The sequence below is a fragment of the Squalius cephalus genome (assembly GCF_949319135.1).
Source record: "Squalius cephalus genome assembly, chromosome: 11".
Taxonomy (NCBI): domain Eukaryota; kingdom Metazoa; phylum Chordata; class Actinopteri; order Cypriniformes; family Leuciscidae; genus Squalius; species Squalius cephalus.
Window position 1 is genome coordinate 29,396,714 of NC_137132.1, and position 15,858 is coordinate 29,412,571.

Below are 15,858 nucleotides of genomic sequence, written 5' to 3' on the forward strand. Positions count from 1 at the left end.
CATTTCTATATATATATATATATATATATATATATATATATATATGATTTTTGAATTATTTTTTAAATCAATCCATTCAAATTTTCTTGTAGTATCAAACCTGTACTGACTTGCGTTACACCCAACACCAGAATTGTTGATCTGTGTTTGTTTGTTTTTTTATTTCCTCCTCCAGGTGCGAATCGAGCAGGTGATCATTGCAGAGCCAGGTGCAGTTCTTCTGTATAAGCTCTCCAACTTGCTCAAGTTCTACCATCACACCATCAGGTACACACACACACACACACACACACACACACACACACCCCCCTACGGTTCATGAAAGGACAACTCCTCCTCCTTATTTTACTGAAGAGCTTGACATAGATCCAAAATATAAATCCAGTTTTTGGCATAGCCTTTTATATTGCAGTTTTTCTGAATGCGTGTGTTTCCTCTCACTCAGTGGCATCATGGGAACCAGCGTTTCCTCTCTTTTGATGACCATCGATGAGATGCACATGCTCAGTAAGAAGATGTTCTTCAACAGTCTCAGTCTCCATGCCAGTCGCCTCATGGATAAAGTAAGTACTTCTCCGGGGGTTTTTTTTCTTGTCAATAGGGTTGGGTACTGAACTTGGTACTTTTAATGGCACCGACCGAATTATGTCGGTACTACCGAGTACCGATTCACATTAAATCAATCGTGGCAAATTTCAGTACCTGAGAACGCATCTGGGCGTGAGAGTAAGACTATTTGAATACGAATCCTGCATGTTCTGCGTGTGAATGAGTGGCACGGACACGCGGTTTAATTTACCTCACACACAAACACATACTGAAGCACGTGTGACGCTCGCTGTGTTTTTCAGCCTCTACAGTCTCGCTATATGAGAACATGTTAAAGATGAAATTAAACTTTTTTGTCAAATAACGTGTTGTTTGACAAAAAAGTTTAATTTCATATAAAATATCAGTTAAATTAATGTTTTATGTCTTTCACAACAAAAAAATAATTCACAACAAAACATTTCATAGAATTTTTTTTATTATTATTATTAAAATGGTTGTTTTTATTAATATTCAAGCATCACAGACAATGGCAGACGTCTGGCATAATGTCAATAACACTTCTACAAATGACTTACAGTTTCTTTACAGTTATTGAGGTAAACATGCCTAAAGTACCGAAAAAAGGTACCGTTGGGTACCGGCACCGAATTTCAGGTTAAAATGTGAATGGTACCCAACCCTGCTTGTCAATTATAATGTGAAATTTGAACTCTTTCCCCATCAGCGTTTTAAAAAAACGTTGCCAGCCAGCGTCAGCATTTTTGATCATTTTCACGAAACTTCCAAAACCAGAATATTTTGTTGTAGGAATATCTGAACATGCAATATATCAAAATATACCCTTTGCTTTATTTCAAACGGTTTATTCTAGCTTAATGCATTCAAGTTTCATAAAAAAGCAACATTTTGAACAAAAAGCTGAGAAAATCATGTTTTTGTCAAAGACTATTAAGTCTGGATCAGATTCAGAACGATGATCAAAACATAGATGGAGTAGATCGAGTGCATCAACACCCCCAAAGCTTCACAGTCCTGTACCTCGTCCAGGGTCGACATTTCTTTCGGTAACGTTAAGCAGTTTTGATTTATGTGCTGTTTAATGCCGATGATAGCGTTATTTTACATATGCATCTGCTTACATATGCTATCGCATGTTTCTGCTGCTTTTTCACATGTGTTTTGATCCAGAGATTCTGTACTCTTTTAGAAGATGTGTCATAGCGCCCCCTACTGTATAACAGTGAAAACACAAGGAAAGCCGGAAAATTCTGTCAATGGCGGCAAAGAATTAAGGAAAGTTTACGACGGCTGAAATAATGCTGAAATAAAATAAAATGTAAATATTAGATGGAAAAGCTTAAACTTAAAAATGTAAATGAAAATTAAACCTTTTGCTTCTGCAGCTAACTGAAATAAGTTTAAGTAGTAGTATTAAATCACTAATACTGAAACAAAAATAAACCAAAAAACTCAAACTAATAAAAATGACAAAAGCACATAACAAAATTTCTTAAACTTAACCTAAAACGAACATTGAAAATATAAGCTAATTCAAAGTATTGATAAATACTATAATCATATATAAATGATACTAAAATAACACTTACTGTACACATTCCAAATTCATCAAATCTCTCTTCTTGTGGTCTGGCATTCCCATTTTCATATATCTGAAAAGATATGAAAACTCTGCCGTCATTTACTCACCATCATGCTAGTAAACCAGTGAATAATAACACCTTAATGGTCAATAAAAACACTTCCAAAAACTGGCCGAAAACAACCCAGAACACTCTTGCATTGTGGCGCTCTAACAACATCCTATCTATCGATGGTGATTGACACAACAAATGTGCCTTACGGTCATTCATCAGTTGAATGGTGTTTTTGCCAGGCTGAAAAACAGCATTCTCGCACCAAGGATTTTAAATTAGCCCCAAAATATCCTTGAACATGAACAGGCTACTTTGAAAAAAAAAAAAAAACACTTCACTGATAAGTGGATCAATAGCAAGAGCAAGATGGCCTCCTCTCCACACTTCTGAGAGAATTATGGCCTTAGCAGCCCGCTAATCTAATCAGGCTTAGGACGTTACGTATCGCTCCCTGACGTCTCTGGGTGCCAGGAACACCAGCCCGAGCTAATAAGCTATATTAGAGGCAGCAGAGCCCTAGGTAGTGTTCGCGTAGCAGGGTGTTTATTAGTCAGCCTTCAGAGGTGTCAGTCTCACTGTCAGACATGCCTGGCTTGAGTTTGAGGGTATTGGACATGAGTTAGAGCGGTAAATACTGCAATTAAAAGTCTGAATGTACAGAGTCTAAAACTCTGAATGTTTTGTCTGTGGGTCAGTGACATGATGCTCATCTTTTTGTGTCTGAACCTATGAATTCATTTAAGAAGATATTAAAAATGCACTTCATACACAGTGGTTTTAATGTCCATCTCATGATGGACTTGTTTTCTGTTTTTTCATGTTTTCTGTATAAAACCCATGAAACCTACAATATATTACTTGTGTTTTAAACAAGACTGTTAAACGTTTCCTCAGGTAGAGCTTCCTCCTCCTGATCTGGGTCCCACTGCCTCCCTCACTCAGACTCTGTCGCTCCTCAGAGAGGTTTTGGCCTCCCATGATTCATCAGTTCTGCCTCTTGATGCCCGACAGGCTGACTTTGCGCAGGTGACTTTTTATTTCTTGTTTTGTGGAGGAATCCAGTGTGTTTCTACCTTTTAGAGACTGGAATGTGGTTGTCAGAAATAAATACTCCCCGTTTTGTTCTTTGTTTTTTGTTAACTTGTATTTATGTATTATACAACATTTATCAAGTGGTTTTGTAGAAGTGAAACATTTTGTAAAGCTTCAATATTTTTTATTATTGTTTCATTCAAGAAAATAATCGGTTGTCTTATTATATTTTGTGTTTATGCATTTTAGTAATATTATACACTGTTTTCCAAATATGCGTGCTGTACTTATGTTTAGTGTTGAGGGTACCGCATTACAAGTAACGCGAGTTGCGTAATCAGATTACTTTACGTTATCAGATTACTTTACGTTATCGGATTACTTTATCAGATTACTTTATCAGATTACTTTATGTAATTACATTATCAGATTACTTTATGTAATTAGATTACGTTATCAGATTACTTTACATAGTTAATTACTTTACGTTATCAGATTACTTTATCAGATTGCTTTACGTAATTACTTTACGTTATCAGATTACTTTATCAGATTGCTTTACGTAATTACTTTTACGTTATCAGATTACTTTACGTTATCAGATTACTTTCTGTAATTAGATTGTTATCAGATTACGTTACATAGTTAATTACTTTACGTTATCAGATTACTTTCTGTAATTAGATTGTTATCAGATTACGTTACATAGTTAATTACTTTACGTTATCAGAATACTTTATCAGATTGCTTTACGTAATTACTTTACGTTATCAGATTACTTTATCAGATTGCTTTACGTAATTACTTTTACGTTATCAGATTACTTTACGTTATCAGATTACTTTTACGTTATCAGATTACTTTACGTTATCAGATTACTTTCTGTAATTAGATTGTTATCAGATTACGTTACATAGTTAATTACTTTACGTTATCAGATTACTTTATCAGATTGCTTTACGTAATTACTTTACGTTATCAGATTACTTTATCAGATTGCTTTACGTAATTACTTTTACGTTATCAGATTACTTTACGTTATCAGATTACTTTCTGTAATTAGATTGTTATCAGATTACTTTACATAGTTAATTACTTTACGTTATCAGATTACTTTATCAGATTGCTTTACGTAATTACGTTATCAGATTACTTTATCAGATTGCTTTACGTAATTACTTTTACGTTATCAGATTACTTTCTGTAATTAGATTATCAGATTACGTTACATAGTTAATTACTTTACATTATCAAATTACTTTACGTAATCAGATTACTTTTTTCACACATTTATTTTATGTATTTAATCTCACTTTATTAACCAATGCCTTAGCTGTTGACCTTCCAAGGTCCAATTCAACCATACTAATTAGCAAAAACGACTTTAAACATCAGTTTACATTTCCTTCAGCCTGAGTCTTATTCAGTTCACTTTTGGTGTGAAAGGGCCTTTACATTTGCCAAAATAGAACTTTAGTTTTTTTGTTATTATAAAACTTTTTCATTACAAAAAAAGTAATGCAAAAGTAACGTAATGCATTATTTTCCATAAAAAGTAACTAAGTAATGCACTTAGTTACTTTTTTAGGGAGTAACGCAATATTGTTACACATTACTTTTAACAGTAACTTTCCCCAACACTGCTTATGTTTATGTCAAACAGAGGTCATGAGTTTGTTTTCTCTTTTTACGCTGGTTCTCAGGTGTTGTCCTGCATCCTTGACCCATTGCTGCAGCTCTGCACGGTATCAGCCAGTAACCTGGGCACAGCGGATATGGCCACCTACATGGTCAACTCCCTCTACATGATGAAGACCACACTGGCGCTCTTCGAGTTCACTGATAAACGCTTGGAAATGCTGGAATTTCAGGTGTGTTACACATGGACTTTTAAATTATATTAAATTATAAGACAATTTAAAATGATGGGTCAAACTGAGTTCTAAATGAAAGCGATTATTATTAAGTTATTTGTATTGGTCACTTACTGTAGATTGAGGCTCATTTGGACACTCTGATCAACGAGCAGGCGACGTTCGTGCTGACCAGAGCCGCACTGAGCCACATCTACAGCTGTGTCCAGCAGCACAGCGCAGAGCAGGTGAGAACTCGTGTGAAAAACGCTCAGGATTTGAGTAAGGAACAGCTCTTTGAACCGTGCAAAAATCCCCCAAACTCTCCCCCCTCTCTGTTTTGCTCAGTCGACTGCTCTGCAACTGCAGAAGTTTCCCAGCGTTACAGGAATTATATGAATTATACACAGCTTCACAAGACCCAGAAATGAAGCTTTTAAGGAAATTATCCTCACAGAGCAGCTCACTGACGATTATTATCAGTTATTTAGTGCTGCTTTTATGCTTTTCAATGCAGCCTGGACATTTTGAGTGTTTCTTGCTTCTCATCAAGGGTAAATGAGTGTATAAATAGAAAGTTTCAGTGCTAAAATCTGATGGAATATTCAAAGCTGATTAACCTGATAAGCAGAATGTGTTTCTTAAAGTTTTTCTGAAACTTTAACAGTCGGAGACATCCTCTGAAAAACTCCTGAGAGCTACCTATGATGACTTGACAGCTGAGTGCGGACGTCCAATGTCACATTTGCATAGACCGTAATATTTGAATCCATGATTGGTTGACTGCCAAACAAATACAAAATATTATACAGAATGATAAAATAACGTTATTAACCGGCTAAAGGTAATATTAAATAAGTGTTTCTGTTCAGAACATAAAAAAATAAAATAAAAATCTGTTTATGTTTCTGTTAAAATTGTTTTTTTTTTTTTTTTTTTCTGTTCCTTGAACCGTTTCAGAGCCCTGATATCCTGGCAGTTATTTAACAGTTGGATGTTAAATTAGGTCCGAAAAATCTACAGAGAAATCTGGAAAAGTGTGGAATTTTGAAATGAAAAATGTGTAGGAACCCTGGTTTTCTTTTAACTTTCTTTTGCAAAACACTATTTGTGGCCCACGTTTCCCCTTTTATATCACCACCATCACACACACACACACACACACACACACACACACACACACACACTAATAGCACACATTACTTCCTTATTATCTTTTCATTTTACATTTGAAATCTCTATTGTCTATTCCATCCCTTTAGACCGTATTACCATGGTTACCCTATGGTTCGAGGCTCATTAATAAAATCACAGAGCAGGGATGTTCAGGCAAATTCATCACATGGCAGGAAATGGCCTGAGATTGAAAAAGAACACAAAAATAAAGCTTATGCTGTAAACACGATTACCTGTACACATCTGTGTGCGCATTTGCAGATTAGACCAAGCAAATGGTTTACCTTTTGTTTTGTTGTTGTTCATTAATGATGTGGCTTGGCACAGCTGAAAGCACTCAGCATCTCTTCTTACATCGTGTACTATATAAGGTGTATTGCAGACATTTAAGATCGCTGAAGATCTAATAACAACAACATTATAGTATTTCACTGTTGGCTCCTCTCTTTTTCAACTATTCTTCAAAGTTTCTTCTTTTGTGCCCCACAGAATTATGTCGTATGTGTCGGTTCAGGAACTGAGAACCAGTTATTTTTGTTTGGAACTCATTCCAGATGTTTTTGTTTTTCTTTGTTGCAAATTAAAAATACGACAGTATAGTCCAATTCTCAAACCAATGGTCTCAATTCTCAAACTCAACAACTTTTTATGAGTTGTTGTTGTTTATTTATTTATTTATTATGCAACCAGTGTAGTCTGATTCCTGAACTATTGACATCTATGAGCAAGTTCTTTTAAATGAATCAAAACTGTACAGCTTGACCACCAGTGTAGTCCAAATTCTTATGTCTCGTATTTTCAATTAATACAAAATAAATAAATAAATTAATAAATACAGTGTGACCAGTGTACTCTGATTCTTCTGCTAATGAACTGGCATGAATGATCCAGTTCTTTTTAATGAATCAAAAACATACATGTGACCGGTGGAGTCCGATTCTCAATAAATTACTCTTGTGACTCGTTTGTTTTAGTGAATCAGAAACATACAGCATTACCAGTGTTGCCAGATTACCAAATTAATGATTCTTCAGCCAGTTAAAGGGATACTTCAGGATTTAGCATTAAGCTTTGTATTAGTAGAAAACCTGTAGTATTTTCGAATTACCATGCTTTCCACCCTCATATCCCCCTGAGACAAGAGATTTATGTATTTTATGTCTGGAAAAAATCCTCCGATGACGCAAAAATCGTCATTTTGCGTCATCTGAGGATTTTCTGTCCAGAGGCTAAAGACTACAGCCAGTAGATGGCGTTGTTCCGCATGTTTTCAGCCCGCCCATACAGGGTGGGATCTCACTCACAGAATGTACACATAGTTTCAGCCGTCTTTCTTTGGAAGCTAAGCTAGTAGGCTCTTGTTCTGTGGAGAAAGCTGAGTAAGTAGGAGAAAGCTGAGTAAGTAGGAGTTACATCCTCCTTTTCCCTGACTTGTCCGGCGGGCGAGATCGTCCAAAATGTCCGGGATTCGGCTTTTGCTTTCTGCGGTCGCCATTCATTGTTTACATGCACACCTCTCGTTTCAATCTAACTGAATTCATTCCGATTGGTGAATGTGAACGTAGTGTTTACATGAACGCTAAACAAGTGATCGGTTGATGTGCGTTTTACCATTGCTAAGAAAATTCCCGCTCCTCCGTGAGAGATGCGAGACCCGGCGCATCTCAGTAATGACGCCACCGGCCTCGCGCCGTTCTCCCGCGGCCGTCAGCCTCGTCCTGCTCGCCACAGTAAACATGATGAATGGCCACTGTAGAACGCAAAAGCCAAATCCCGGACATTTTGGGCGATTCCGAAATCCCAGGCAGACTCGGCACGGAGACTCACTGGTAGCCTAACCTTGTTTTAAACTGCGCTCTCTTACCAGTAGGCATGGCCTCCTAGGGCAGCGAAGCAAGTGCATTCTGGGAGTTGTTGTCTTTCATCCACATGAGCCAAAAATACATTTTCTGGCTTTTCTCAGGCTAGAAAGCTCCAAATAAAAAAATTTCTTCACATTTCTTCTACATAAATGACCTATTTTAAATACACATTCATCTTTCCAGAGGTGAAGTATCCCTTTAACTTACACAAATGATCCAGTTATTTTTAATGAATCAAAAACACAACATTACCGGTGTAGTCCGAATCTCAAAAAATTACTCTTAATACTCTTATGACAATTTTTTTCTTTTTTTTAATCAAATCAGAAACGTACAGTGGCCAGTGTAGTCAGATCCCAGAATGAATGATTCTTCTGCCAATGAAGTGGCACGAATGATTCAGTTCTTTTTAATGAATCACTTGAAACAGCTACTGACTCACTAAATTGCAATTTATTCGTCATGACTTATAAAGCAAGAATTGCTGCCCTTTCATGTTGTTCCTACGGCTTTTGATGCTTACTCTCGTTTATGGGTGTTTGAGCAGCGTAATTGTCAGGTGAAAAAGTTTCCAGTGAACTTGACGACTCTTTCGGACATGTTGCGGCACTTAAAGCAAGGTGTTATATTACAGAAGACAGGCGAGAAAGCAAGAAGCGTTGAAAGTACAGTAAGCACGGGTGTGTGTGGGTCTTGGCAGAGCAGTGCAGTCTGGGCATTTCCACGCCTGTCCTCATCACACACCCCCGTAAAAGGCTGGCGTGTGACTAAGCGTCTCTGGACACCTGCTGTCCACAGCACAGGACACAACTGTCTCGCCTACTGCTTCAATGTCTTCTCTGTCCACTCAACGCTGGTAATTACGGCCTGTCTCGGCTTTATACGGCTCCTGTTGCCCACAACAGACATTATTCATCAACCAGGCCCTCAAAAGCCAACTTTGTGTCTCATGTCCATGGCATCATTTTAAAAACATTACCAACCTACAAATTGTATACGCTAGAAAAAGACCACTAGACTGTATTAAGATCCTGTTGATGTTTGACACTCATAATGAATCTTTGTACACTGTTCATGTTGGTGCGAAGTACCTAGAACTTCAGAATCATCCGTTTTATAATATCAGCCATGAGAGGTTGTGCATTGCAATGATTCATATGTCTAAAACCTCCTTAATTGTGGTGAAAAAAATCATTGTGATGAATGATCTGAAAGGTCCATTGTTTATTGTCAGTAGTGTAGCAATGTTTGAAGCACAACTCTGTTGGTTTCTGTTGGTGAACGCGGCAAATTTGCGTAAAAACTTGAACTTGGTGCGAAACCTGCATGGGTAAATGTTTCCCAATTTCGCCCGTATCTTAAAGGAGAACTCCGGTTACATGCTGTTTTCGGTTGAAGTCCAAAGTAGTCGATTGTCGAGTTCACGCGCATAGGTTTAGTTACCTATGATCACGCGCGTGAACTCGACAATCGACTACTTTGGACTTCAACCGAAAACAGGATGTAAACAGGTATGTGCGCTGGCTTAAATAACATCATTTTTATCCATTTCTTTCACATCTACTGCAGTCAGATTCACTCGTGTTCACTCTGAAGGAATCACTCACATGACCTGTGCACTTGTAATGACACATCAAGGATGCTAAGAGGCTAAAAGCAGGTTTAAACATTGCCCCATTGAAGTCAACAGGGTGCAAATTTTTAAAATAGAATAACTCGGTGTAGGCAACACCGATTTTTGTCGTTGTTCTCTGTATTGACAGCACTCCAAATTGACAAAAAAATGAGCTCAATGTTAAAATTGACCGGAGTTCTCCTTTAACTGCGTTGTTTGTAGCGACTAATTATAATTCATATAATATTTAGTAGGGATGGGCATTTTTCAAAAATATTGTATTCGAATATTTGGCCTCATAAAAATCGAATATTCGTTTATTTAAATTACGTTTAAGGAGAAAGCCGTTATTTTTTAAGTTAAGGGTTTTTTTTAAGTTTTTGTCACCATTTCTGAACAAGCTTACAATTAGGCAATAATATACACATCAAGCTTATTATATATCTTAAGGTTTTCTTTTAGTTGAAAACATGAAACAATATGTGTAAACAAAAAATATAAAGAACAAAAGCATTTGAGCTCAAGCAGCACGAAGGGGAAAAAAACGCTAATAAAGCAGACTGTGCCGTTATCGTACAGAACGTATGCTCTCGAGTCAGCATATGATTAACGTGTTTATATTGTTTCACGTTCATGTAGAGAAAAACCATAATATCCACTTGCTCGAGTGAGAAAACGCGCTGCGCTGACAGACGTTGCAGAGACACAAAGACATAACGGTTTGCTAAGCGAAGTTTCTAAAAGCACTTTGGGTTTTCTGTTCTTAAACCTGTCTCCCTTAAAGGGATACTTCACCTCTGGGAAGATGAATGTGTATTTAAAATAGGTAATTTAAGTAGAAGAAATGTGAAGAAATTTTTGAATTTGGAGCTTTCTAGACTGAGAAAAGCCAGAAAATGTATTTTTGGCTTATGTGGATGAAAGACAACAATTCCCAGAATGCACTTGCTTCGCTGCCTTAGGAGGCCACGCCTACCGGTAAGGGAGCGCAGTTGAAAACAAACAACAAGGCTAGCCTACGTGATGAGTTTGCCAGGGATTTAGAGATCGCCCAAAATGTCCGGGATTCGGCTTTTGCGTTCTACAGTCGCCATTCATCATGTTTACTGTGGCGAGCAGGACGAGGCTGACGGCCGCGGGAGAACGGCGCGAGGCCGGTGGCGTCATTACTGAGATGCGCCGGGTCTCGCATCTCTCACGGAGGAGCGGGAATTTTCTTAGCAATGTTAAAACGCACATCAACCGATCACTTGTTTAGCGTTCATGTAAACACTACATTCAGATTCACCAATCGGAATGAATTCAGTTAGATTGAATGTAAACAATGAATGGCGACCGCAGAAAGCAAACGCCGAATCCCGGACATTTTGAACGATCTCGCCCGCCGGACAAGTCCGGGAAAAGGAGGATGGTAACCCCTACTTACTCAGCTTTCTCCTACTATTCAGCTTTCTCCACAGAACAAGAGCCTGCTAGCTTAGCTTCCAAAGAAAGACGGAGAGGCGGCTGACACTGTGTACATTCTGTGAGTGAGATCCCACCCTCTATGGGCGGGCTGAAAACATGCGGAACAACGCCTTCTACTGGCTGTAGTCTTTAGCCTCTGTCCAGAAAATCCTCTGATGACTCAAAATAACGATTTTTGCGTCATCGGAGGATTTTTTCCAGACAAAAAATACATAAATCTCTCCTCTCAGGGGGATATGAGGGTGGAAAGCATGGTAATTCGAAAATACTACAGGTTTTCTACTATTACAAAGTTTAATGCTAAATCCTGAAGTATCCCTTTAACGAAACTTAAAGGAAGTATATGTCTCATAATCATTTTGCTATTAGAAGATTATGGATATCATATCTGATCACTCGCTCTACAGCTGAGATTACCTGCAGTCGTTAACGGACAGCTGTCTTTCCTCAGTCGACTGCTGTTTGGATTTCATGTCATTTCTCATTGTGGTGGTGATATTATGATAACTCAGTTTCATTAATTAATTTGATTAAAAGTACTTCCATTTTGTAATATCATTTTCATCTAAGTAATTCCAAACTTCGCGAGGCAAACGACGACGACATTATGTGATCAAATACCATCACTTGTTAAACTCACAGCGCCACCCAGTGCATTTAATTATAACTGCAAGATAGTGATTGGGATTTATCATGGATTCACTGCATTAACGGCCAGCAAAGCAACGTAGTAAAATTCGAATAGTATTTTATTTTTCGAATAATAATTACACATCGAATATTCGTGCACATCCCTAATATTTAGTCGGTGCATTTACAACTTTCTGTAAATTGGCTATTCTATAACGACTTTAAACGGGTCTCATCCAATCAAATTTTAGAGTCCACTGCTATCATTTGCACGACACCAAACTTTGTATGCGTTTTGGCCGCATGACAAAGGCGTTTTGGGTTTGAGTTTTAAAAACGGGTTTCAAAGTGAGTGAAGTTTTTTTAAAACTGTCTCCGTTGTAAACAACAAAAACGCGAATCTCTGAAGACGATGATGTCATGCACACGCGTATTGTGTGTTCAGATAGTGTCACAGCATTTTTAGACGTTTTAGCGGATCCGTGTGAATGGGGATCGTTTTGACAGTGGTGTCGTCTGTACGTGGAAAACTCAAAGGAAAAACTTCTCCATTTTAAGCATATCGTTGTTGTATAAACGTACCCATAATCTCTACAAGCGTGTGAACATAAAGGATTCTGGGTACACAAGCTTGAGTTCAAGAACTCAATTGAGTGTATCAGAACTCAATTCATAATGCAACACCTAGCAAAGTGCTGTTGCTGTTCAATTGCATTGTCCAATAGATGGTCAGATGGTCAATAGATGTTCTTTTCTCGGCCATATTTTTGTCCGTTTTCACTTTTTTTTTAAATCCATCTATTCAACAGCGTCACAAAGCAGCTACGAATTAGGTTGAAATGTGAAATCTCTCACTTCATGTGTTTTCAAGCTGTCCTGTTGCACCTATTCCTTCTCTTTGTTTATGTGTTATATCTGTGCCGCAGGCTGTTTCAGTTCACACAGCTGAAGGGAAGTAGTTGTGTATCCTTCTCTCATGTTTTGTTCATGTTCTCCTCCTTAGGGTCCCTTGGCCAACCTCCCTGGCATGGACAGCACATCCTTAAAAACAGCAATGGTGAGGCCTGTTTGTCTTTCTTTATCAAAGTGCCCCTATTATGCTATTTTAAAGTTTTCTAATGTTGTTTTGGAGGTCTCCTCCTGTCTAAATAGGCTTACATGCATCCAAGGTCAAAAACACTTTGCCGATTTTCAACTCACTTTGTATTGTTACAATGTCGGAAATGTATATAAATGAACAATGTTTACTCGTTTTCCATGTTACCTGGACTGAGAAATTCACGTTTATTTGTCAGCAAAACTCCACCTGATGACACAAAACACGCTCTAGGCTTTCGTGGAAACTACAGATTATACTTCCACAGTTTTCTTTCCCCGTCCAGATTTTACAGATCACATTTTTATCCAAAGCAGTTCTTTTTGTTCACGCTATGAAAATAGAGTATTTTTTAATTTGTCAGCAAATTTAAAAGCACTTGTTAAGTGATGGTCATATTCCCTATATTTACTGTAAAGTTGAGCTTCTAAGCTTTAAAACGACACCTATATTGTGTTAGTTATCATGGGGTTAAGTAACGTGATATCTTAGCCCTCCTCCACTTTGGATTTAAGAGATTATGGTCAACAATTAATCGGACTATTGATTGTTAATTTAAACAACGATCGATTATGGGAATTTATGTAAATTGACATCCTTAAGGGCCCTACACACCGGGAAGAATATCGGCGCGCGTTATTCGCCAGCGTTTTGCAACGTGTTTTTAGCGATTTTCCCTGACGATGAGCCGAGTGAACATGCAAATTCATTCCCTGACATTAGATGGTGCGTAATGTAAAACAGAAACCACTCCATAACAGTTCTCTTTTATCAAGATTTTTGTAGTCGCTGTCGCGTTTGTCATATAGTTCTTTATGTTCCGACACCAACGAGACCAGCAGCTCTACAATCATCTTGCCTTGCATCTTCCTCGTCTTATTTCTTCCCGGCAGTGTAGACGCTACATGGCGCATATCTTCTTCGCCGTTACGTATGTGTGCTCGGCAAGACCGTTTTGTGTTTGAGCGCCCACAAGTTGTGTTTTACTGTAACTTCAGAAGCTCCAGACACGTGAACAAAAGCGCCAATCTCATTGGTCGGATAGTTTTTGACGCGGCGCGTCAAACCAAAAAAACGAACCCGAAGCGTTTTTTTTAAAAATTACGCTTTTACGCGTGCCGTTTTTCGCGCCGGTGTGCACACTCACATTGGCGCCCTTTGTTTAGTCACGAGGCGTTAAACGTCGGCGAATATCGTACGCGAAATTCGTCCCGGTGTGAACAGGCCTTTAGACTTAAACGGTTCAGTGAAGGATTCAGTCTCTCTAAACCCCTCCTTTCTGAGGGCTTACTCATTACATTACATTTACAATTTATTCATTTAGCAGACGCTTTTATCCAAAGCGACTTCTCTGATTGGTCAAATAACCCAGTCTGTTGTGACTGGTCGACGATACAGCCTGTTATAGAAACTAAGTGCCCTTTATCGTATCTGAGTTTCATATCTGATCTTCCTCAGCACTTGTACACACAGTGATACGAATGGTAACGATGGCGTTTTATTTTACCGTATCAATTTGATGTGCGGAAAAGTGGATTTGCTTTCGCAGCGCATAAAACAGCGTCTTCTCAACATGTGTACAACACAAACCAAACTCCTCCAGGCCTCAGCTACAACGAGTGTTTGAGGGTCAAAGTAGACGTTGTTCACAGGCAGCCATTGAAGAAGCCCATTATGCAAATTCGTTACAAACCTATGGAGGTTCGAGTAGGAAGTAAGAATTGAAAACCGTCTGTTTTTCTCACACAACCAGCAGAACAAATTACATAGTGTTTTCACAGTCTATCAATCTTTTTTTCAGACCCCTTTGCCACTTTTTTAGGTGAAATCACAGACATCCTTTGTTAGTAATTGTAAATCAACAAATCGAATCCAGTCTGAATAGTGCTGCCTAATGGTTTTAAAGGTGTGGTCACGTTTGCAAAACTCAGCAACATTTAAAGCTAGGGTAGGTCTTTCCATTCCTGATTTGTCTAACAGTGTGTTATTTGTTTTACACACAGGTCCAGTTTGACCGTTATTTGGCCTCTCCTGATACACTTGTGATGCCGCAGCTCAACTTTCTGCTCAGTGCTGCCATCAAGTACGAGTCGACTTGCATTTATCACACACGTTTCGTCTATAATACAGCAAATAACATGAAGCATTACATTTCAAAACATTACAATTTCTAGCTCAAGTTTAGCTATTCTTATTACTCAACCACATCTGACCTAAACAAATAAGGTTTTGGCCCGTAAAATGTACGGGGCCGTCAAGGCATTAGTGACGCGGTCATGAGCATGACAGGTTTCTGGTGCGTTTGTCATGTTTCTTGTTTCTTGGTGCTTTTAGCATCAGCGCATCAGTGCGATGTTGCTATTTGAGCGGTAGAGAGGTGCACACATTGAGTCACATTGTTACTGGGAAATGTAACAGGCTTGAGGAGCACTCACTGTCCCTCAGGTTAATGTTCTCTATTAATGGAGATGGACTCGTGCACGGGCTTGGCACAGCTAATTAGCTCCTGGTCCATTTTTCTCTCTCTCTCTCTCTCTCTCTCTCTCCCACACATAAACACGCCGCACGTGACTCAACTCTGCATGAGATACAAAGACGAGCTAAATGGAGATGGATCCATACGCACACACACAGATTTTGTTCTGTTCACTTCACATTGAAGGGATAAGTTCAGCCAAATCTGAAAATGTTGCCGTTATTTAATATATCTATCTATCTATCTATCTATCTATCTATCTATCTATCTATCTATCTTAAAGCTAGATTATAAAGCAAGCTAGAGCATTGGAGAAATGCAGAGAGAACTTTTTTAAATTTTGTTTTGGCATATGTGTGCAAGTCAATTAGTTTAAGTGTGTAGTATTTTTGGTTGAACTGTTCCTTATAGGCCAAGCATTAATCTGACTTGATATTTATATAT

General features: G+C 38.3%; 1 protein-coding gene across 1 annotated transcript in view; it reads left to right on the top strand.

Annotated features, from left to right (window-relative positions):
* The window catches only part of cog6 (component of oligomeric golgi complex 6), a 59,111-nt gene that overhangs the window by 35,996 nt on the left and 7,257 nt on the right, over positions 1–15,858 (top strand). Inside the window, exons 12-18 of the mRNA XM_079885856.1 lie at positions 176–267; positions 446–563; positions 3,102–3,233; positions 4,943–5,110; positions 5,233–5,340; positions 12,846–12,899; positions 14,942–15,021. Coding sequence (XP_079741982.1) covers positions 176–267; positions 446–563; positions 3,102–3,233; positions 4,943–5,110; positions 5,233–5,340; positions 12,846–12,899; positions 14,942–15,021 — 752 coding nt within the window. The remainder of the gene's footprint in view (positions 1–175; positions 268–445; positions 564–3,101; positions 3,234–4,942; positions 5,111–5,232; positions 5,341–12,845; positions 12,900–14,941; positions 15,022–15,858) is intronic.